Source organism: Mya arenaria, chromosome 14 (genome assembly GCF_026914265.1).
Source record: "Mya arenaria isolate MELC-2E11 chromosome 14, ASM2691426v1".
Classification (NCBI taxonomy): domain Eukaryota; kingdom Metazoa; phylum Mollusca; class Bivalvia; order Myida; family Myidae; genus Mya; species Mya arenaria.
In genome coordinates, this window is record NC_069135.1 from 49,192,681 (window position 1) to 49,214,453 (window position 21,773).

Here is a 21,773-nt window from a genome sequence, read left to right on the forward strand (position 1 = left end):
GATTTCAAGAAAAATCCCTAAAAGGTTTAAAAACGTATTAAAATAACATTTAGCCTTTGAATTATGTTCAACGGCTCATCACTGTTTATGTGACCTTGGTTACTGTCATTTTCTTGTCCTTCAAAAAGATTACTTCTAGCGCTGCCGTTTTGACCAAATAATCACTTATTTAACCGATGAAAAATCAAGCAGATCATCCCAATAACAGACGAAGCCGGTTTGTCAAAATGATAAAAATGAATAAGTAAGCTATTACAATTAAGGGTCACTAAATAATAATGTCATTGTAACTGTTTTATTAACTTAACATCGAAAGAAAACGCGATCTGTCTCTGTGTTAGGTCAAACAACTCAATTGTCACATAATTTCGCGACACAGTTTGTCATACTCGGATATTATCTGTGAATATTTAGTGAATTAAATATGTACATAAGAATAGGTACCTGATCAACACGATCTACATCGTTAGTGTCTATTATTTTTATTCTCTTTTATGAAATTGCTAATTTTATACACCACAGAGGCGCCAGAAGGTATTTTATATTGGGGAGGCAGGGGTGGGTCCGGGAGGTTAACATTCACAGCGTTGATGTTATAAATAATTGTGTAAAAAGCAGAGTCAGCAGGTGCTACCAAATTAAATTATTGGACCACGTCGGTCAGTCATGCAGTCATGGAAAAGATAATTGTTTCGTCTAGCCACAATAATGCGTGTATAGGGAACTTTTTTTAACATTTGGATATTCATTTTGTTCCCTAAATGCCTTAAGTCAACTGATCAATACCAATGTAAAATATATTCTTCAACTGTAACTCCACAAAATTTAAAACTGCATTGTTAAATAAATACACAAAAGTTAAAAATGAATTATTTATAGCCAATGTAACGGTCTGCTGTATGCGGCGGATGTGCGTTCATAGTCTCCACTTCGATGCACTTGTTAGAAAGCTCCTGTGAGGCATAGTAAGTTGGAACTTCAACAATCTTTAAAGCTCTGCTTTCCTGATGGTTGAAGTGTAACGGTCCCCTGCAGAGGTCTACAGCGTCCTAGGTGCGTTCATAATAATATTCCGTATAAAACGGAAGTACGTTCAACTTGGTTGGTAATATGCAAATTAGCAAAGCCCGGGCTATGTGAAAATAGAGAAGTTAGTGTATATAAAGACCAGTGGACCCCTTCAGGGTCGAGCATGCTTTTCCCTGAAGGGATCTGTTGGTGTTTGTTTCATTACACCAGAAAGCCTGGCTATCTGGTGTTTGTTTGTTTCAAGGTCGCATGTTACACCAATATCTTTCTTTTATCAAACTTAAGTGGTTAATGAAACAAAAATTTAGATCGATCTGTCAACCAAGAATCGCCATTTTTAAACTATCTAGCAGGTGCCCGTTATCTTTCCGCTCAATTTACTTTGCGCTGGGATCTGTCATTCTTGGCTAGGAAAACAACAAGTGGGATATGGACGCGTAGAGTCGCCAACACAAAAATTGTCAAAGACTCTGAAGTGGCTGTTTATATGGACTATGTCGTTTACTATTGTATTTGGGACACCATGGGTTTATAAGTCCGAGGTTTTGGAATATGGTAAATTTTATCAGTGCCAGGTTTTTCTTTTCAACAAAAATAATAATTTATTCATATTTCTTTTTTTATTTAAAATGTTAAATGTTTTTTTCGATTTTTTAATGAATAAATATTACTTTTGACGAATAAGAGATATACCATGCATATTGTAAATAATAGCGGTCATGGATGATGTTATGAACATAAAACAATTTTATTAATTTCACCTCTAATTTTTTTTATTTTGTTGGGAACTGAAAAAAATCAAGTTGTAATCAATTTTTGCTAACGTGTCTCATTGATTTGAAAAAAAATTGGAAAAAGGTTCTAATTATAACGTATTTCACACCTACAAAGTCAGTTCATTATGGGAGGTGTAAGGATCTGCAATCTCTGTCGTGATTGGATGATGCATCATGAGGAAATACTTCTGACACTGTGAGAAGCAAAGCTGTTGATTGTCAATGTTGCTGGGAGTTTTGATAAGGCTCGTCATGGTGGCCATAAAGGCCGTGTTGAAGCTTGCACATGACATATTAGTTTAGGGTCGGCAGCTTTTATAAGGTAGGGTTGGGTTACCCGACACGACCATTTTTTTTAGGCCCTATCAAGGCAAAACAACACATTGAATTATATTATACTATTCTGACTATTCAAGACATACAAATCATGTTATATTTAACTGTTCTATTTTCAGGTTCCACACTTCAGATTCTCTGTCTGTAGAAAATGAACACATAAATTAAAGAAAAACAAACAAGATGGATTCTTTATTTGAAAATGGATGCAGTGATTTGCAATGTTGGCCTGCAGGACCCTTAGACAATAAACAAATCAATGTAGCAGAGTTAACTTGTGCAAGGAATTATTCCCGTTGTTACTGTAGCAATGTTTTAACTACACCTCAGTATCGATGGAAGTTTCCGTTAGAAATATTCGAACTGCAGAAGCTACAATGTGAAGATGGTTCTGCAATAAAACCAGGTCCTCAAGATGATAAGCTGGACAGTAAGTCTGACAATAATGCTGATCAAGAACGGAACACTGAAAGTGATCCACAAAGGCTAGTTTATGGATCAGTCACACAGGCAGATGTTGAAGAATTCATGGAAAAAGATACACCATTGGAGAGAATAAAAAGGACTTATGATTTCTGGTAAGGCATGGTACATGTACATTTACAATTTAGTTTGAATATTCGGTTAGTGGCTAATTTGTTTTCTTAGTAAATTTCTTAGAGAGTCTATGTTAAGACAGGGTTTGTATGCTAAAATCTTAGAGAGACTATATTAGACAGGGTTTGTATGCAGATATATTGTAAGTATTCAATAACATTGAATTGTGCGTAGAAGTCTGTGATTGTGGATTTAAAGAACAATGTTTAAAAGTTTAAAAAAATGCAATACCACACATAATTTGTAATAGTTATTGTTTATTTAGGCTTAACTAAACCATTAATAAGGCTTTAATAACTATGGTACAGCTGCTGATTTAATTGTTTTAATGAAGCAAAAATGAACTACAACCATATTTCATGTTGGCCAAAGATGTCTCATTACCGGTACAAGCCAGGGTGCTTGTGCAGACCGCTGAATTACTGACATAATTAATAAAACCAATAATAATAAATTGAAAAAATGGTGGTCATTTTCAACAAGGCTTTTTAAAAAAAGTTATTAAAGTAGAATCCATTTGGCAATCTCATTGGTGGAGACATCTGAAACATGAATTAAGTTTTCAACTTTAATATTTAGTTTATTCTTTATATTTTGTTTTTATTTGCAGCATAATCCGGGATTGTAATGCACTTGTCAGTTGTAAAGACTGCCCCGCCCACCCCTCGCCCTCCCCTCGCCCTCGTTCCAGGGGTATACCAGGGACAGCAGAGGCAATGGGCTGTGTTTTTACCTTTCAGGTGGCCCTGCAGTTCCTAGTGAATGTGGTTTTGTCTTCATATTGAAAATAGTTGAGAATGGGCCTAACATAGGTATTTGGGGTTGCGGGGCCATTTGGCAGGGATTTTACCAGCAGTGTGTCCCTGCAGGTCGGGTATTTTACCCTGGTTTTGAGAGACCGGAAGTCAAAGTCTCCGCTTTTCCGGACTTGGGGGTGGGGGCATGTACAATTGGCTGGTGCATAAAAACATCTAAATAACCAAAAAATGTACTCTGAAAAATACCCTTGTTCTTTTTGTTTTAAAAAGCACATGTCATTGCATTTCCTGTGATAATAAAAACAAAATTTAGTCTTATGTTAAATGGAGTCTGATGTTTGATGATGCCTGTGTAAGTGATAATTTTTTACAAATCCGAAATCAATCCTAAGTTATGTCTACCGTAAATACAGTTGCATATTATGTGAAACTGATTCAGGTAGATTTATATAAGTCGTTTCAAACCTTTTACTAAAAGCAAGGTTATTTATTATTATGAATGATCGTCATATTAAAGTACATTTTAATTATATAAGAAATTAGATTTATCCATATAATGTTTGTACTAAACACGGATGAATAAATAGTATGTATTCAGATATTTTCCCAATGTCCATTAGAGGTTCAGATCATGGCATTAAAATGGGTTTAAGGGCAATTATTTTGAACAATCTTTCTTATTTATATTGAATATAAAGAAAAATATATTTTTCGCTCTTCGCTTGCTTCGGTTTTTATGAAAACTGACAAAATTTTTATTTATTTTTTTTCGCTCCCTCGCTCCAATTTTTTTTGGCAAAAATCCGAGGAACTAAACATTAATTTGGTGTGGCCTAAGGTTAAGATTGGCTTAATTGTTTAGCTCTCTGCCTCTCTGTCACAAAAGAGATCTAGGGTTCAAACTTCACCATTGTTCACAATTGGACTCTCAAAATAGACACCAGTTCTGATTTCTACTGAAAAAGCAGAGTTAATAGTAATACATACATCAACTTTTAGCCATCTTCAATACTAGGCTTAAATACTTAGTTAATAACTTTTATTAATTATATACTTAGTCACATTCTCCATATTTTCGTCCAATGTCCATTTGTCTGTCCATTTCGATCGTGTCTCAGACTCTCAGCTATTCATTCAACTTTCGTTCATACTTCACAGCAATAGACAGCAGTGTGGGAAGATGTATCATGCATAGCATTGATGATTCATGCTCTCACCTCGAAAGTGTCAAGGTCACAATTAGAGGTCAATTCGACAAGGCCAACAAATGCTATTAATCATGCTTTTTTGACAGCTATAATTTTAATTTCAGGTCCCATCAACACCTCAACAGAACACAGCAGGAGTACAACTTGTTTAAAAGTTCTACAACCATAATACTATCATTATTGGGATTCAATTGGTATAAGGGATATTTGGATGCAAAAACAAGCTTTCGGAAGAAATATGCCCTTGTCGTATTTCGGTCTCAAGGTCAGGCACAGGTTAGCATCAGTTTTATGTTTTTCTCCATCGAGCATCTGAGAATTTTTTTTACGGAAAACTTGGCCATAACTTGGAAATCATTTATGGTATTTAATTCACATGAAACTTGGTAATCATGTTACCAGTCACATTATGCACATGCCAAGCAAGGCCCAGTACTCTGGCTTTAATGATTGTTGAATTATACCTTGATTGTCTGAGAAACAACAGTTGAACAGAATGGCTTCTGCTGGTGATGCTGTTGTTTTTCTTTATTATGCCCCCCTTCGAAGAAGAGGGGTATATTGCTTTGCACAGGCATGTCGGTATGTCGGTCGGTCGGTCGGTCGGTAGACCAAAGCTTGTCCGAGTGATAACTGAACAATTCCTGGACGTATGGTCATCAAACTTCACATGAAGGTTGGGCCTGACCAGTAGATGACCCCTATTGATTTTGGGGGTCATCGGGTCAAAGGTCAAGGTCACAGTGACCTTTAATGGTAAAATAATTTTAAAGCTTGTCCGAGTGATAACTCAACAATGCCTGCACCCATGGCCCTCAAACTTGACATGGAGGTTGGGCCTGACCAGTAGATGATCCCTATTGTTTTTGGGGGTCATCAGGCTAAAGGTCAAGGTCACAGTGACCTTGAATGGTAAAAGGTTGTCCGAGTGATAATGTGACAATGCAAGCACCCATAGCCCTCAAACTTGACTTTGAGGTTGGGCCTGACCAGTAGCTGACCCCTATTGTTTTTTGGGCTCAATAGGTCAAAGGTCAAGGTCACAGTGACCTTGAATGTTAAAAGGTTGTTCGAGTGATAACTTAACAATGCCTGCACCCATGGCCCTCAAACTTGACTTGGAGGTTGGGCCTGACCAGTAGATGACCCCTATTGTTTTTGGGGGTCATTGGGCCAAAGGTCAAGGTCACAGTGACCTTGAATGGTAAAAGGTCCGATTGATAACTCAACAATGCCTGCACCCATGGCCCTCAAACTTGACTTGGAGAATTGGCCTGACCAGGAGATGACCCCTATGGTTTTTGGGGGTCATCTGGCCAAAGGTCAAGGTCACAGTGACCTGGAATGATAAAAGGTTGAGTGATAACTTGACAATGCCTGCACCCATGGCCCTCAAACTTGACTTGGAGGTTGGGCCTGGCCAGAAGATGGTCCCTATTGATTTAAGGGGTCATTGGGCCAAAGGTCAAGGTCACAGTGACCTGGAATGGTAAAAGGTTATCCAAGTGATAACTTGACAATGGCTGCACCCATGGCCCTCAAACTTGATATGGAGGTTGAGCCTGGCCAGGAGATTGTCCCTATTAATTTTAGGGGTCATTGGGCCAAAGGTCAAGGTCACAGTGACCTTGAATGATAAAAGGTTGTCCAAGTGATAACTCAACAATGCCTGCACCCATGGCCCTCAAACTTGACATGGAGGTTGGGCCTGACCAGTAGATGACCCCTATTGATTTTAGGGGTCAAAGGTCAAGGTCACAGTGACCTTGAAAGCAAACTCGACAATTCTTGGACCTCATTCAATTGTCCATATAATCCTGACAACATGGCGCTCAGGGGGGGGGGGGGGGGGGGGGGGGGCATAATGTTTGACAAACATCTCTACATCTCTTGTTTAATCTAATTGTTTGTAAATTGCAGTGATTCATATGAAAACCTTGGACATACATATTTCATAGCCATGGATTCTGAGCTAAAACCAGTTAACTTTAAAGAAGTTCTGAAAAAAACGTCCAATGTGTTAAATTTGTAATACTTGATCCTTTTCCTATCCATTTTATTTAGGTTGTTTGTTTATATATGCATGATATGTTGTTTCAGAAAAGACGATTTAATTACCTAATACATACAACTCTGGGATACGGTCTGAGAACAACATGGAAGATGTCAAAGTTTTTACTACCATTATTGTAAGTATCAAAATGTTATCCAGGTCAATGAGTGCAATGTGAAATCATCAAAGTATCAATTTTTTGTAGTAGGTGATTTGCAAAATAGAACAAGTTGATGAAGTTTGGGTTTTATTAGATACCCATGTAGGTAAATTTTCATTGCTAGGGCGTTCATACCTTGTTTCCTAAACGTCATATGTATTTTGACTTTTGATGCCTTTTTCGGACATATTCCAGCTGGATAATATCTATTGGCCCTTCAATTATAAACTATTTGCATTTTGGAACATGTGTCATTCAAAACTCATAAAACCTTAGCGTAATTATGTTGTTGGGGTTAGTTAGTTAGTTAGTTGTGCGCTTTTGGTTTTGTTTGCAGCCGCACATAGTTAGAAGAGAATTATGTCCACAATTAAGAAAATAAATAGGTACCAGTAATACAATTGCATTTTATTTGCCAATATGAGTGACCCTATACATTTCTAAGGAATGGTTTTCATTTTGGCTGGAAATGGATTAGAAGTGGTGTGAACATTTCCTGTGTAACTGTTATGTGGGAAAGTGGGCCTCCATGTCCTAAGGACACAATTCCAGTTTTAATTTATGATATTATATCAGTAATTTATTTTCGCTTGATTGTTAAGACAGCTGATATGAATCACTCTCCAGTCTGTTTCCTGGGTAGAAAGCAGTACAGAGGCCATGAGAAAGTATTCCTGTTGGGAGTCAAACCCTGGACCTCTTGGGTGAGAGGCAGACACCTATACCACCAGATCACCACCAGATAATAATAAAAAAGTGTTAGTTGTTGTTGTTGAGTTTATAAAGGTCTGCCCGCACCCTATATTTATTGCTGCATTATGGCATGACCCCGTCACATCCTATTTGCCAAAGGAGTAATTATGTACCCAAAACGCTGCGAAACCTGTGATAAATGACATCTAGAGTGGTCCCACAGCTCTGACTATTGGATATGGTTTTATTTCTCTAGTAAAAGTGTTAGTGAGATGCCATGTTATGTTTATATAATATCTTTGTTGTCTTGTTTATTCCAGAATCGGTCAACAAATGCTAGAGGTGTATTTAAATCGTACAACGCCTGCTTCTTTTGCGATTTCTAGCGGTAGGTAAAACAATTAATTGAAATTAAGATTTCCTTGAAAAAAAAACCCAGAGGCAGATGGAAGTAACTCCATATACCCGGTAGATTCATAAAAAGGGGTAACTCTGCCTTCTGCTGATCTCTCATACATGTACAGTCCATATCATTATTAGAGTATAACATTCAACCCCAATTTTAAAAGGTCTGACAAAACAACGATTTTTTTCAGCCTTAATTGTTTGCTTTTGTGGTTATTTAGGAAATTCATGTAAAGAAACAATTAACACACAAATGTCTTGTTACCTAGGTGGTATTCATCTTTGAATGGTATTGATTTTGGTGAATAATAACGTTTAATTGGTTTGTTAAAGTGACACTCTTATTCAAAGTCAATACATAAATATACATATGTATAAATAACGTAAATTTTGATTTAAAAACATTAAACTGCTTACTAAATGATGTATTTATGGAAGATATTAACTACGGAGAACATTATTTTAACCGTGAATTTAAGAAATCGCAAAAATATTAAATGATTGGTAAACTATTTACTGGGGTCTCCTATATTCTCATAAGGTAGAAATACTGTGTTTTATGCTCAATTTTTTCAAATCAAACTCGATTTCCTTCGTAAAAACCACTGTTTTAGACATTTATTCACCCTTTTTGGAATATTGAAACAATATTGTTAATTGTGGTAAATCTCATTTGGGAGTAAGAGTGCATCTTTAAGTTTTGTTATTTTGTTTTTATTCATGGCTAAAGATTTACATGTATTTTTATTCTTTTAATATGTGTCACACCAGATGTTGACTTATATTAGTGTATATTATTATAACATAGCAGTGATTGAAATTAGCACTGGTAAAATGCTTTCCGGGCTTGCTCAAATTCTGGGATTGATACAGCAGGGCTTTTTTGAAAAATGTAATACCAAGCTGTAGTATGCTTCAATTTTGTAGCTCAAAAAGTATATTATCAACATTGACTCATTAAACTTCAAAGGAATGTTGATCTGCATGGTAAATGGTCCATCCACATTTTTGGTGACATTTTACATTCACCAGGTTTGAGAGAAGAATCCTGAACAGAACGTTAATTCAATTTCCAGAAATATAAAACTTGGTTCATTATGCAATTAACTGTTATCAGAATAAAGTTATCTTAGAAACCCATATTTTACCACTCTTAAATGGGAAAATGTGCAGTGAAACTTTTTGTTTCTAAGAATGAGTAGAAAATCATGTAATTTTAAACCAGAGATAATTATTCTGTGCATGCCATAAAAGATATTTTTAACAATTGTAACATTTTGGGTGCGACATCTGAATCTTCGATAATCATGACTACTCGCAAAGTTAATATTCATTATTCAATACGAATACCTTAGTCATTTTAAAGGAACATCCATTTGATTTACACTAACGATACTGTCCATATGTGCCGGGGCACATCAATATCATGCTTTGATAGTAGGAATTGATAACTTTGTTTTATTTTCAGGAACAGTAAGCTGTTTATCAGGTTTTTCCCTGGGGCCAAAGGGGATGTTTTCCAGATTTGTGATAGGAACTGGAGCAGGGTAAGTTTGTCCTTGCTTTTAGATTGGTTTCTTAAAATTGGAACTTTATAGAATAGGAATGAAGGAAAATAAGTAATTGTATGGAAAGTGTTTCTACTTGGACTTTGGATCTGGGTGTGTTAAGAGTTTTGAAGATGCATCTCAGAGGTTTTAAGTATGAATATAAATAAAAAAATTATCATAATTTAAATGACAGTGGGTAAATATAAGTTCAAACATTCTAATAAGTGAATAAGCAAAGATGGCATGAATTGTATGATGTATGACATATTGAAACAAGGGAGGGCCACATTGTCAGAAATACGTTAAAGATTAAATAAAACATGTAACACTCGAATGGAAGCCAAGTAGTCATTTTGCAGTAAAGTCTGTGGGACATGAGATTTTTGGAAAATGTTCCATACAAGTAAGGTTGATATCTAGGTGCATTATCGCCTTCTTTGAGTTTATAAAGGTCTTCTTTTGTCATATAGTAGCTGCATCATGGCATAGTGTGCGTAATACCCTGGAATGTATCAACCATTTCATGAATCCTAGTATTGTTGTAAACCATTGACTTGTACCATGTGTTTTTAATTGTTAAAAGTCCTGAATGGTATGTGCTGAATCTGTTGAGACAAAAGGAAATAACTTGTGCTGTGTCTAACCAGCGACCAGTCTTCATAAAAAGGCAGTGATTAAGTTTATAGGTTTTTAGCTATTTGGGTAACATTTCTTTGTAAAAACATTTAATATATCATTTGTTTAACTATTCAGCGTCATCAAAACGGTTCCTTTAAAACATAGATTAAGGAGATTTGAGAAAATTGATATCATAATATTCACATTTTCTTAAATGTAAAATTCATTCATAGATCCTTGTCCATTGAAAATTGTAAACCTTTGATTCTATAGAAGTAGCCTTTGGTCGCAGTTAATTATTTAACAGCTAAGAAATGAATGTCATCTTAAATGATGGTCTTTTAATTCCAAAAACGTTTTAGTGATCTTTCAGCCATACTTAACTGCATGACATTTAATTAACCTCTTGACTTTTGATTTTGTTTTCATTAATTATGAGATTTGCTATTGCTAGTCTTACTTAATTACTCAACTCAAGTGGGTTTGTGATGTGGATCTTGCTGGTATATTGAAATACAATTAGATAATTGTTTTAAACTCAAGTGTGTGTGCAGTCTTTGTCTTCCTGGTATTTTTAAATACAATTGGAAAACTGTCAGTTGCGCACAAATTGCAATCATCAGTTGTGCACCAGCAACAGAAATGGTGGCTCACAAATTTGTGAATCAGAATAATTGGAGGCTTAATGTGAAACTGTCATCACTGTGTTATGATTGTATTGATTGATGTAACACAGATTCATTTTAAATTAACATTTATTTAACAATAATAAGAGGAAAACATGGCGTCTGGAGGTTCATCTTTTTACAAGGGATCTGACCTGATTCACGACTATAGTTGCTCTACCTGTGAGCAAAATGACCTGAACACTGAAGCCCAACACTTTTGTCCGGAGTGTAAACACTATCTGTGTGACAGTGTGACAAGTTGCATGGGGATTATTTCAAGAAGCTTGTTGTGTATGGTCGTGGAGACATCCAGAAGTGGGCGGGGTTCTCCATGGACAGATGTGTCCAACATGGCAAAGAGCTGGAGGTCCACTGTGATGACCATCAGGAACTTTGCTGCAGTGTATGCGTGGCCCTTAACCACAGGTGAGACTTTATGAGCACCTGACCCAAATTTCTTTAGCATTATTACCATAAATTCCTTATAACAGGATCAAGCTAAGCTCATTATTTTGTTTTGGTATAAATTGAATTGTGTTAATGTGAGTTTTTAGACATTTGAAGGAAATTATTTTAAAAATAATCATGAAAAACTGTGTTCTGGTTTATAAGATTAAGTTTAAGCAAAGCCACTCGTGAAATATTACTTTTGGTGCTCACTCGGTGAAATATCTGCATATCTTAATCTGAAACAAACAATTATCCCCCATGTATACCGGTAGTTAATATAAATATATTATTCTCGCTTCTATGATATAGAAATCATGAAACTAAATGATAAAATAGAACTATTTGCAATGATAGATGTATTTGTTGATTAGAAAAAATGCATCCTTTTGTTTTTTTCATGTAATGGTGATAGCCATTAATCACTTGAGTCCATATATTCTAGGCTGTGTAGCAGCATCATTCACCTGCCTGACCTGGCCAGAGGCTTCCTGAAGACAACAGAGTTCAAGCAGCTGCCAGCAGCTGTGGACAAGATGAGGAGCAGGCTTGATGAGCTCAAGAATGACTGTATGAAAGATCAAGCCTCACTGAAAGACTCTTACAAGAACATCATTGCTGAAATCAAGGCTCTTCGCAAAGAAATAAACCAGATCTTAGACGAGCTGGAGAAGAAGACAGTTAAACAGTTGGACAACATGATGGATGATTTAGAGAAGTCTATAAAAGATGACTTAGAAACCTGTGTCCACATGGATGACCAACTCAAGACCATGATTGAGAAGCTCCAGCAGATTACTGGCAAAAACAAGGAGACCAACTCTTACATTGGATTCCGAGTATGCCAGTCTAAATTGAGTGAAGCCAATAGTCTTGTGCAAGAAATACGGCAGAAAGAAGGAATGAAGTTTAAATCAGATGAAAGTGTATTACCATTTCTGAGAAACCTGAACAGCCTTGGAACTGTTGAAAACCCTAATAGCATTTCAGTGTATAAGGCTCAGAGTTCAAGTCTTTATAAAGTTAGAATAAAGGAGGACAAGTACAAGTGCCATATTGCAGGTATCTGTGAGCTTTATGTAGGCGGCAAAAATGATCTGTACCTGTATACAACAGATGGAAGACTCGTAAAGAAGATATATGAAGACAAGTCTAAATACATAACAGTGTGCAGGTGTGCTGTCTCACCTGATGGTGAGAGAATTTATGTAACAAATCCAACTGCTTTTAAATTGATAACACTTGATACATCTGGTCAAGTGTTATCCACAGTAGAAGATCCTGACCTTAAACAGCCCACTGGACTATGTGTCAGCCCCGGTGGCCATGTGTTTGTGTGTGGATGCATTTCCAACACTGTGGTGCAGGTAGATCCACAGGGGAGACGAAAGCTGGCCACATTGGCCAGGGAGACTGATGGCATGTGTCTCCCTCAGTCAGTGTGGTTCATTGAAAAAACCTCCACCCTCATTGTTGGCCAAGAAGATGAGGACAATATTACTGTTCTCAAGTTGTGTTGAACAAGAAATTAATTAGACTCTGGAATACAACAGAAAAAAAACCTTGAAAGAAGATGTCCATCTTTACTTTCATTGATTGTTCCATTTTCTTTTATTTGTTGTAAATAAATGTTAATGAATATTTTTTGCATGTTTTTTCGAGTGTTGTAAAGCACTTGAAAATGTTATTATGTGTCAATAATAATGTATATCATATAAATGTCAAGCAATGACTGTTCTGTGAGCTTAATATTTATAAACTTGAAATAATTGTCAAATTTCGAACATCAAAGATAGGTTTTCACAAAGTTTTTTATCGAGGTCCTTACGAATTTTATTGTACAGATAACGAATTTCATTGTATAGGTAGCATATTTTATTGTATAGATAACATGTTTTACTGTATATAAAGATGAAAAGGTTAGCTATAGTGATCAATCTATGTCTGGTGTCCAGCGTCGGCGTCCTGCTTCAACACTTGCTTATAAACATCATCTCCTCCTAAACTGCCTGGACAATTTTAATGAAACTTCACACGGATGTTCCTTGGGTGGTGCTCTTTCATCAAAATTGTTCAAAGAAATGAATTCCATGTAGAACTCTGGCTGCCATGGCATCCTAAAGGAAACACTACAAACCTCTTTTTGACAAAACATCGTCTAGTTGACGTCTTCCAAGTTTGTTAAAATTATGCCACTGGGGTCCAAACTGACCCCGCCCCGGGGATGACAAATTTCTTACATATATATTGAAAAGAGTCTTGTCTGAAACCATTGATAATTTGTGTGTATCATCATAGAGTGGTCCTCTATCAAGTTTGTTCAAAGCCTTGCGAAAGGATTAAAACTGCCTACAAGGTTACAAGTTTCCTATAACCACATTTTGTTAAAATCTGATATTTATGTAAAGTTTACTCTTGAAGCAAAATTTACTCTTGTTATATTGTCTCCCTTGTTGTTGGAGCTTACTTTTAGAATAATGGTCTATTATAGAAGCAGCGGGAAATATTATATATTTTATGAATTCTTCAAAATAGTCACTTCTAAGGTAATTACTGTTCTTTTTATAGGTTTTAATAATCAGAATTTTTCATTGAACATAACCATTATGCTTGTTTCTGAATTCTACAATCTTAAATTGTGCATGGATAGTTAAGACAAATATTTTTTATACTTTAATCAATTCATGAATGGGTTTGATAGGGCAAACTTTGCAAAAGCTATGGGATGGCGCACTGTCCGTCGTCTGTGTGTCTGTCAGAAATGAATTGCTTGTGAACATCATTAGAATTTGTTATTTTTAAGCAGCATAACTGAACAAGAAAATCCTTTTCAACTATTGATAATATTTTTTTTAGAAATTGTGTTTAATAATTGTTTCCCATTTGTTTATACCTATTAAAGTTTGATTTTATTTCCTGAGTATATTAGGGGTTTTTTCCTGTGTATATCAGGGTTTTTGTAAATATTTGAAGTGTTTCAAGAACTATTTTATTTTTATTTTTTTGAAAATTATTATGTTTAAAGTATATATTTTTAAGATTTATGTATCTTAACAAGTTCTGATTTAAACAATAATCAGTTCGGTTCTCAAGTATTTTTGTTGCCTTTTGGTTCCATTAAAGGCCTAGTTTAAGGGATGTTTGGCATGACGAGGTACGGATCATATCCCGCCCGGATGATTGCCCCCCCAGACATTAGCCCCTAGGACCATAGCCCTCCTGGAAGATAGCCCCCCCGTCTTAGTGAAAAAACGGACGATATCCCCCCAAATATTAAAATGCATATTATAACCAGTTTATTTAAGCAAATTTGCAAAACAATGATTTTTATTGCATTGCGTGATAGTTATATATCAGTATTTATATAAAAGTTAATCAACTACTGTTTTATTTGTTATTTCTTAGTTTCCTAAATTTGTATGATATTCTCAAACCTCAATGACTCGAAATTGTGAGGACTATTTTTACAAGTCCAAATTTAACTTGTAACACTAATTCCCACAACATTGGCCACCCTTCATTGTACCGTACCTTCAACACTACAATTCTGTTTGATGGTAATAAGGACATTTGCAAACAGTGTGGACCAGATCAGGTGGCTCATACATGATCTGTCTTATCAGGGTATTATTGCTTATTGTTCGCTGAACACTTGATTCACTTGATTCACAAGTCTGTATAGAAAACCAGAAAAGGACCACTAAATGGCATTTTTTTATGTTTTATGAGTTTTATGAATATGCAAATTTAAAAGAGTGTATATATGTAAAGTCATTTATATATATGCAGGGGGGCTATTGTCTGGGAGGGCTATCATCCGGGGAGGATATGGTCCTAGGGGCTAATGTCTGGGGGGGCAATCATCCGGGGGGGATATCATCCTACACTTGGCATGACAGTCCCCTGCTGTGTATTTCCTGCTAATTGCACTGATGTCACAGGAGGGGCCAATTTCCTGTGTATTTGACCATTTAGGGTCCATTTCTTTAATAAAACTTCCAAAACTGCACAGCAGGATACTGAGATCAGAGATCTGATAAGACAATTAGGCAATTAGATTAACAATCAATACACAGAGGTTGTTTACTATACATGGTTTGGGGGGGGGGGTCACTTATAGAAGGATTAAACTAGGCCTTTAAGGGCCTTCCACAATGCAACAGTGGTTTGATTAACCAAAACAAAAAATCTTTTCTTTTTTTTTTTGAGGTTCAATATTTAGCAAGGGTATTTCATATATCTGTTTCAACAAGTGTTCATATTAATTTGGAGTTTAGCAAATCTTACGAAAAAAGTTTTAATCAGATTTCCAATAAAAAGGCATTTACATTTTGCCAGAATTGTTTTAATACAAAATGTAGATGTTTTGGGATCAAAATTGTAAGTACTACCTAATCAATTATGTCTTGAGGCTTTGTAGTGATTGTAGCAATTTTAAGGAATAAATTTCGGTTACCAGGAAATGAATTTAATCCACTTTTTTCATTATTTTATTGAATATCTTTATTTTTTTAAAATGTATCATCAAAATCCATAAGACATTGTTGATTTAAGTTAGTCTGGAATATTTTGTCACATTTAAAAAAGTTATAATGTCAACAGACTTTTCCGAAACTATGTGAATGCTTTTTTATTCAAAATCTCATAACATTTGGTTAACGCGAAAATCCATGGAAACCAATTATATAAGACGGCTGACAAAAAAGAAGAACGCAATTTTTTATATTTAAGTTAAAAAGATGTTTTATGCATTTTTCGTAAACCGTTAGAAACATTAATTTTTGAACGGAAATATGAAAATCTATGATCTGATTTTTTGTCAGCAATCTTGTATCATTGGTTTGCAGATATTCACCCAGAAAAAACACACTCCAAGACAAAATCAAAAAAAGTTGTCAAAATGGTATATCTGTGAGAGTGCAGCTTTATCACCCCAAAAGTGATAGTGAGTCGAATTTCCAAGTTAATTTAATTGCCTTTTATTTTACAAGTACAAAACATATTAAAACATTTTTGTTTAATAGAAGAAGCTATTTGTTTTTAAAAAATAAACACTTTAAACACTTGCCTGCATTATTTATTTTAAGTCAACATCCAATAGCAGTAACAAACAATTTTGGTAAAAAATCACTGCGAAAATTAGTCTTGAAATTCTGTACATACCTGTGTATTATCAGGGTCATGCACAATTACAAATGCTCTAAACATGTAGCAAGAGCCTTAATTTTGATCACCCTGTGTGTTCGACCATACATTCATCTGTTTTTCTGGCCATCCACGCTCTACCAAAGGTGGGATATCAAAATTGCACTGTTCATGTTTTTTTTTCGTGTATGTGCTTTAACTTTGTCAAGATACAAAAATCTTTATTTGAAGTCGGGTATGTGTTAACAAGAAACATTAGCTCAATGAGCTATTTTCCGACATATTTTTGTCATGCAGTGAGGGATTTTGAAATTAATTGGCACATATGTTCGGTACATATTAAAGACGATGAGTCGCGTGCACAACCCACGAGTCTACCTAAAATAATATTAACCCTAACTTGATTTTTGTCCAGTTAACGGCCCTTTGTTATGAATTTACTTCTCATCTGAACTTAAATCTTAAAAATCCTAAAAGTTTTGTCAGGATTTGAGGGAAAATGGAAATGTGTGCAACAACAACACTGATAAAAACGACTCATTGTTTCGCTATGACTTCCCTTGATGTAAGAGCATATATAGGAAGAAGTTTATTTGAATAAAAAACTGATTAAAGGCAACATATTCTATCGGCAAAATTTAAGAGCCATTATAATGATGATTACAATGCGGGCAGTTGTTGCCAAATTGCTTCCCTTGACAATTTTTTAAGCAAATAGTAGCCCAGGTCAGGATCTGTCTGACTGGGAAACATGTGCTGTTCTACTAGAATTCACAATTCCCATAACAAACTCCACTTAAACATAGCAGGTTGCCTTTGGCGAGTAGATGACCCCAATTGTTTTGGGGGTCAGTATAGTTCATAATTATATCTCTGTGTAATAACTTCGGAACAGTTTGACTTTGGAGCTGAAACTTATGACATGTTTCTCTTAACCAGTAGATGATCTTAGTTGGTTTAGGGTCATAAGGTCAACGGTAAAGGTCATGGTTGACATCTTTTAAAAGACTTTGTCCTCACACTACTTTATGAATGGTTTGACCTAGGCTTAAACATTAGTGGTGGGAAGGCCTTGACCAGTAGATGACCCTTGATATTTTTGAGGTCAGTATGGCGAAGGCCAAAGTCTTTGTCAGCAGTGTTCTGAAAACTTTGCCCACACAATAACCCGTAGTCGCACTTGTATATAACTACAATTGCTCATTTTGGTTTTCCTGGATTCTAGTGGGTGTTCCAAACACAGTTATATCGAGTTTTTCTGGGCAAACACTTATTACATTCTGTGATGGCTTTAGTATATTTGATACTACATTTGCTAAATACTGTTTTCCAGGACTCTCAGGTGAAGGTTGTGTGCTCAAGTAAAGCGTGATTTTCCGAGCAAACTAATAACATTCTTTGATGGCTCTGATATATCACTTCATTTGCTGAATATTGTTTTCCAGGACATTGGCGGGTGTTGCGTACACATGTATAGCGAGATTTTCCAGGCAAACCCAGGAAGAGCTAGAGTTCTACAATGTGGCCAGATACCTCCAGATACAGAAGTAGGTTATATTATATCTTTTTATCATTAACATGTTTTTATCAGAGGTGTAGGACTAAATCACCTCCAACAGCTTAAATGGCATTCGTTCTTTGTGAATTTACGATGTTACCTTACATTACGCTGTTTTCAGGTAGCTGTAATAATGCAACTTACGATTGATTTACGAAAATTGTATCTCGTCAGTTGTTTTCAGATCTGGGGCCCTGATCATACTCTCTCATTATTTTTAAGGAATCAGAATGTTGATAGCAATAGGGGATACATATTCATAAGTGTGGTTAAGCGCTAAAAGTGTCATCCCACAATAGTTTAGTTTAATTGTAACAACCAGAATTGGAGAAAAAAAACTGACCTACAAGTAGGTTGAGATAGGTTAAGAGTCTGAAACTCTTGCTTTTGTTGATTTCAGGAACTTTGCCGAGGGACGTCCTTTAGATTACATGCCAGAAGACATCGCAGACGTGTACAGAGAACAAACTGATGACTTTGACTGAATGCGTGTTGATGTTTTGTATTTTATTTTTGGCAATTTTAGATTTACTGTAAAATTAGGATGAAATAAAAAAATAATATGAAAACTTGTTAAACTTGCTTTTGTTGACATCCTGAACAAAAAAATAGCATTCTTGTCTGATTTGTTATCCCATCTGTAGAATGTTTTTGTCATACTTATAATGCGTTGTCGTGCAACAACTTTACCCCAATTTGAAAAACGAAAACAATTTTTTATGAAACAAAAAGGTGGAAAATGACTGTACATACATATGTGGAAAGGCCCGCAGTATGCGAAAACTTAAAGATGATAACTCCAGAACTGTTCCACACATTAACATTCAACATTAAGATCTTCATTATGTCCTATCCGTTTAACTAAAAAGAAGAAGGCATTTTCCCAATAGTTGTCTTCGTATGCAGACTCAATAAATTAAGTAAATTCTGTCCTGTTCAAAATGAAGTTAAAAGTTTCCTGACATCTCTGCCGCCTAGATCTATGATCATACATAATTTGCCATTTAATACAAAAAGTATGAAACAAGTTTAAGAAAAAATATAAAATGAGTCTTTGGCAAGCTTAAGAAAATTTTTTCAAATATATATATATATTTGGTATTATAATAAAATGTGTGTGAGCTTCTTTTTATCACATGACAAAGGTTTCACCTTAAATGAAGATTGTATATATTTTGGAAAAGAAATTGAAGCTTAATTATTAGGCAAAATGATGTCCATGTCGAGTTATACTACACTTTTGTTATATAAGAAATTACTCAAGGGTGGCATTACGCTTGAATGAGGCAATGTCATGTGATCAATGGGTGTATAAACTTTACCAATTTTCAAAGTCTTAAACTTATGCTTAAAGAAGCATCACGATAAATTCTTCAGATTTGCTCAAAATCATACATATTGGTCCAATTACTAGAATTCCTACCAAGGATGTTAAACATAAACAAATAAAGAAATAAATGTTGTACACATATGAAAATTTAAAGATTTGTTTATATCAAAATAGTCTTGTACACATTTTAAGAACCATAACACTAGGTTTCTTGTCTCCGTCCAAATTGTTCACATTTTTCCCTATTAAAACCATTCATATTGCCACCAATTTATTAAAACCAATTTCAACTTCTACATTTTCTAACAATAACGATGCACTCTCTTATACATATTTAATTATTAATATAGCAAGAACCCTAACTCTGTGATATGTTGTACCCAAATTATCACCCTTGATAAACAGGGTGTCTCATTGGAAATTGGATGACAAACCTGATAGCTCAGTTGTAGAGCATCTGCTTTTGGAACAGGTGCTACAATGTTCAATCCCTGACTGTCATCTGAACAAAGATGTTTATCTTGAGTGACAACGGAAAGGACACCGTTGATAACGGTACAGGAGGTACCATATCTTATCCTTAACCATGTCTTCCCAAAGGCACTTATCGTCAGAAACAACTGAAAGGACCAAATTGAAAACACCTACAATGGTCTTTCATTGGCTATCTTTGAACGCAAGATCTGTGTAATAGGAAAATACCAATATATGTTGTAACCTTGAAGAACCAAAACTCACAAATTAACCACTCTTGATATGTATAATGTTTTAAGCTAAGTATCCTTTATTTGGGCTCAATTTAAAAAAGACTACTTGTGTACTAATGACTTTGTTGGGAACAGATGGCAACGAGATTGTAGCTGCACTGATGTCTTTGCTGGGAACAGATGGCAATGATAATCTAGCTGTACTGATGTCTTTGCTTGGAACATATGGCAACGAGAATCTAGCTGTTCTGATGTCTTTGCTGGGAACATATGGCAACGAGAACATAGCTGTCATATGTCTTTGCTGGGAACAAATGGCAATGAGAATCTAGCTGTACTGATGTCTTTGCTGGGAACATATGGCAACGAGAATCTAGCTGCACTGATGTCTTGCTGGGAACATATGGCTACGAGAATCTAGCTGTACTGATGTCTTTGCTGGGAACATATGGCAACGAGAATCTAGCTGTTCTGATGTCTTTGCTGGGAACATATGGCTACGAGAATCTAGCTGCACTGATGTCTTTGCTGGGAACATATGGCTACGAGAATCTAGCTGCACTGATGTCTTTGCTGGGAACATATGGCTACGAGAATCTAGCTGCACTGATGTCTTTGCTGGGAACATATGGCAACAAGAATCTAGCTGCACTGATGTCTTTGCTGGGAACATATGGCTACGAGAATCTAGCTGCACTGATGTCTTTGCTGGTAACATATGGCTACGAGAATCTAGCTGCACTGATGTCTTTGCTGGGAACATATGGCAACGAGAATCTAGCTGTACTGATGTCTTTGCTGGGAACATATGGCTACGAGAATCTAGCTGCACTGATGTCTTTGCTGGGAACATATGGCAACGAGAATCTAGCTGTTCTGATGTCTTTGCTGGGAACATATGGCTACGAGAATCTAGCTGTACTGATGTCTTTGCTGGGAACATATGGCAACGAGAATCTAGCTGTACTGATGTCTTTGTAAGAAACATGGCAACGAGAATCTAGCTGTACTGATGTATTTGCTAGGAACATATGGCAACGAGAATATAGCTGTATTGATGTCTTTGGTGGGAACAGATGGCAATTAGAATCTAGCTGTACTGATGTATTTGCTGGGAACATATTGCAACGAGAATCTAGCTGTACTGATGTCTTTGCTACATGTAGGAACAGATGGCAACGAGAATCTAGCTGTACTGATGTCTTTGCTGGAAACAGATGGCAACGAGAATCTAGCTGTACTGATGTCTTTGCTGGGAACAGATGGCAATGAGAATCTAGCTGTACTGATGTTTTTGCTAGGAACATATGGCAACGAGAATCTGTCTTTGCTGGGAACAGATGGTAATGAATATCTGTACTCAATGGAAAAAACTCCTCGACCCATGCATTTAAACATAATGATTAGTGATCATCATACCACGGTTAATATGTTCATATGATTAGTTTATTGTCTGTACAAAAGTGGTTCAAAACTTTTTTTAGCCTTTTAATTGCCGATAATCAGTTATAATGTCCCAACTGAAGAAATTTAAATTCCAAATAAACAAATTTATTTTTTAAAAGAAATTGCTCCAGTTTGGCCAACAATTAAATAATCCTTTTTGCATTCAAAGGCATTAATTGCACAATGGCATTAATTGATTAAATGATCAATATGTTTTGAGCTTTTATACCTTTGAATTTATTAAAATGTTTGAGCCTTTCTCTATTTCTTACACTTACAAGTGAACATT

The 21,773-nt window shown here is 35.6% G+C and overlaps 2 protein-coding genes across 3 annotated transcripts; both read left to right on the forward strand.

Annotated features, from left to right (window-relative positions):
* The first annotated feature begins 171 nt into the window (after positions 1 to 171).
* LOC128218403 (uncharacterized) lies at positions 172 to 18,570 on the forward strand. 2 transcript variants are annotated; one of them, XM_052926070.1, is made up of 8 exons: positions 172 to 244; positions 2,261 to 2,719; positions 4,809 to 4,980; positions 6,805 to 6,893; positions 7,931 to 7,998; positions 9,484 to 9,562; positions 17,889 to 17,990; positions 18,402 to 18,570. In XM_052926070.1, the coding sequence occupies exons 2-8, from the start codon at positions 2,325 to 2,327 to the stop codon at positions 18,484 to 18,486; spliced, it is 990 nt and encodes a 329-aa protein (XP_052782030.1). In that variant the 5' UTR covers positions 172 to 244; positions 2,261 to 2,324; the 3' UTR covers positions 18,487 to 18,570. The 2 variants fall into 2 exon arrangements, with proteins under 2 accessions (XP_052782030.1, XP_052782029.1); XM_052926069.1 differs by lacking the exon at positions 172 to 244 and adding an exon at positions 374 to 465.
* On the forward strand, positions 9,649 to 16,510 carry LOC128218402 (uncharacterized). Its single transcript, XM_052926068.1, has 2 exons — positions 9,649 to 11,277; positions 11,744 to 16,510. Exons 1-2 carry the CDS (start codon positions 11,183 to 11,185, stop codon positions 12,816 to 12,818), a joined length of 1,170 nt encoding a protein of 389 aa, XP_052782028.1. The 5' UTR covers positions 9,649 to 11,182; the 3' UTR covers positions 12,819 to 16,510.
* Positions 18,571 to 21,773: the final 3,203 nt, after the last annotated feature.

What these genes read in the sequence shown, in the direction of transcription:
- LOC128218403 (XM_052926070.1), top strand. Translation starts at nt 2,325, where the DNA reads ATGGATTCTTTATTTGAAAATGGATGCAGTGATTTGCAATGTTGGCCT. An exon ending in GGTCTCAAGGTCAGGCACAG is followed by an intron (nt 4,981 to 6,804) that starts GTTAGCATCAGT and finishes ATGTTGTTTCAG; the next exon opens with AAAAGACGATTTAATTACCT. An exon ending in AGATACCTCCAGATACAGAA is followed by an intron (nt 17,991 to 18,401) that starts GTAGGTTATATT and finishes TGTTGATTTCAG; the next exon opens with GAACTTTGCCGAGGGACGTC.
- LOC128218402 (XM_052926068.1), top strand. Translation starts at nt 11,183, where the DNA reads ATGGACAGATGTGTCCAACATGGCAAAGAGCTGGAGGTCCACTGTGAT. An exon ending in TGCGTGGCCCTTAACCACAG is followed by an intron (nt 11,278 to 11,743) that starts GTGAGACTTTAT and finishes CATATATTCTAG; the next exon opens with GCTGTGTAGCAGCATCATTC.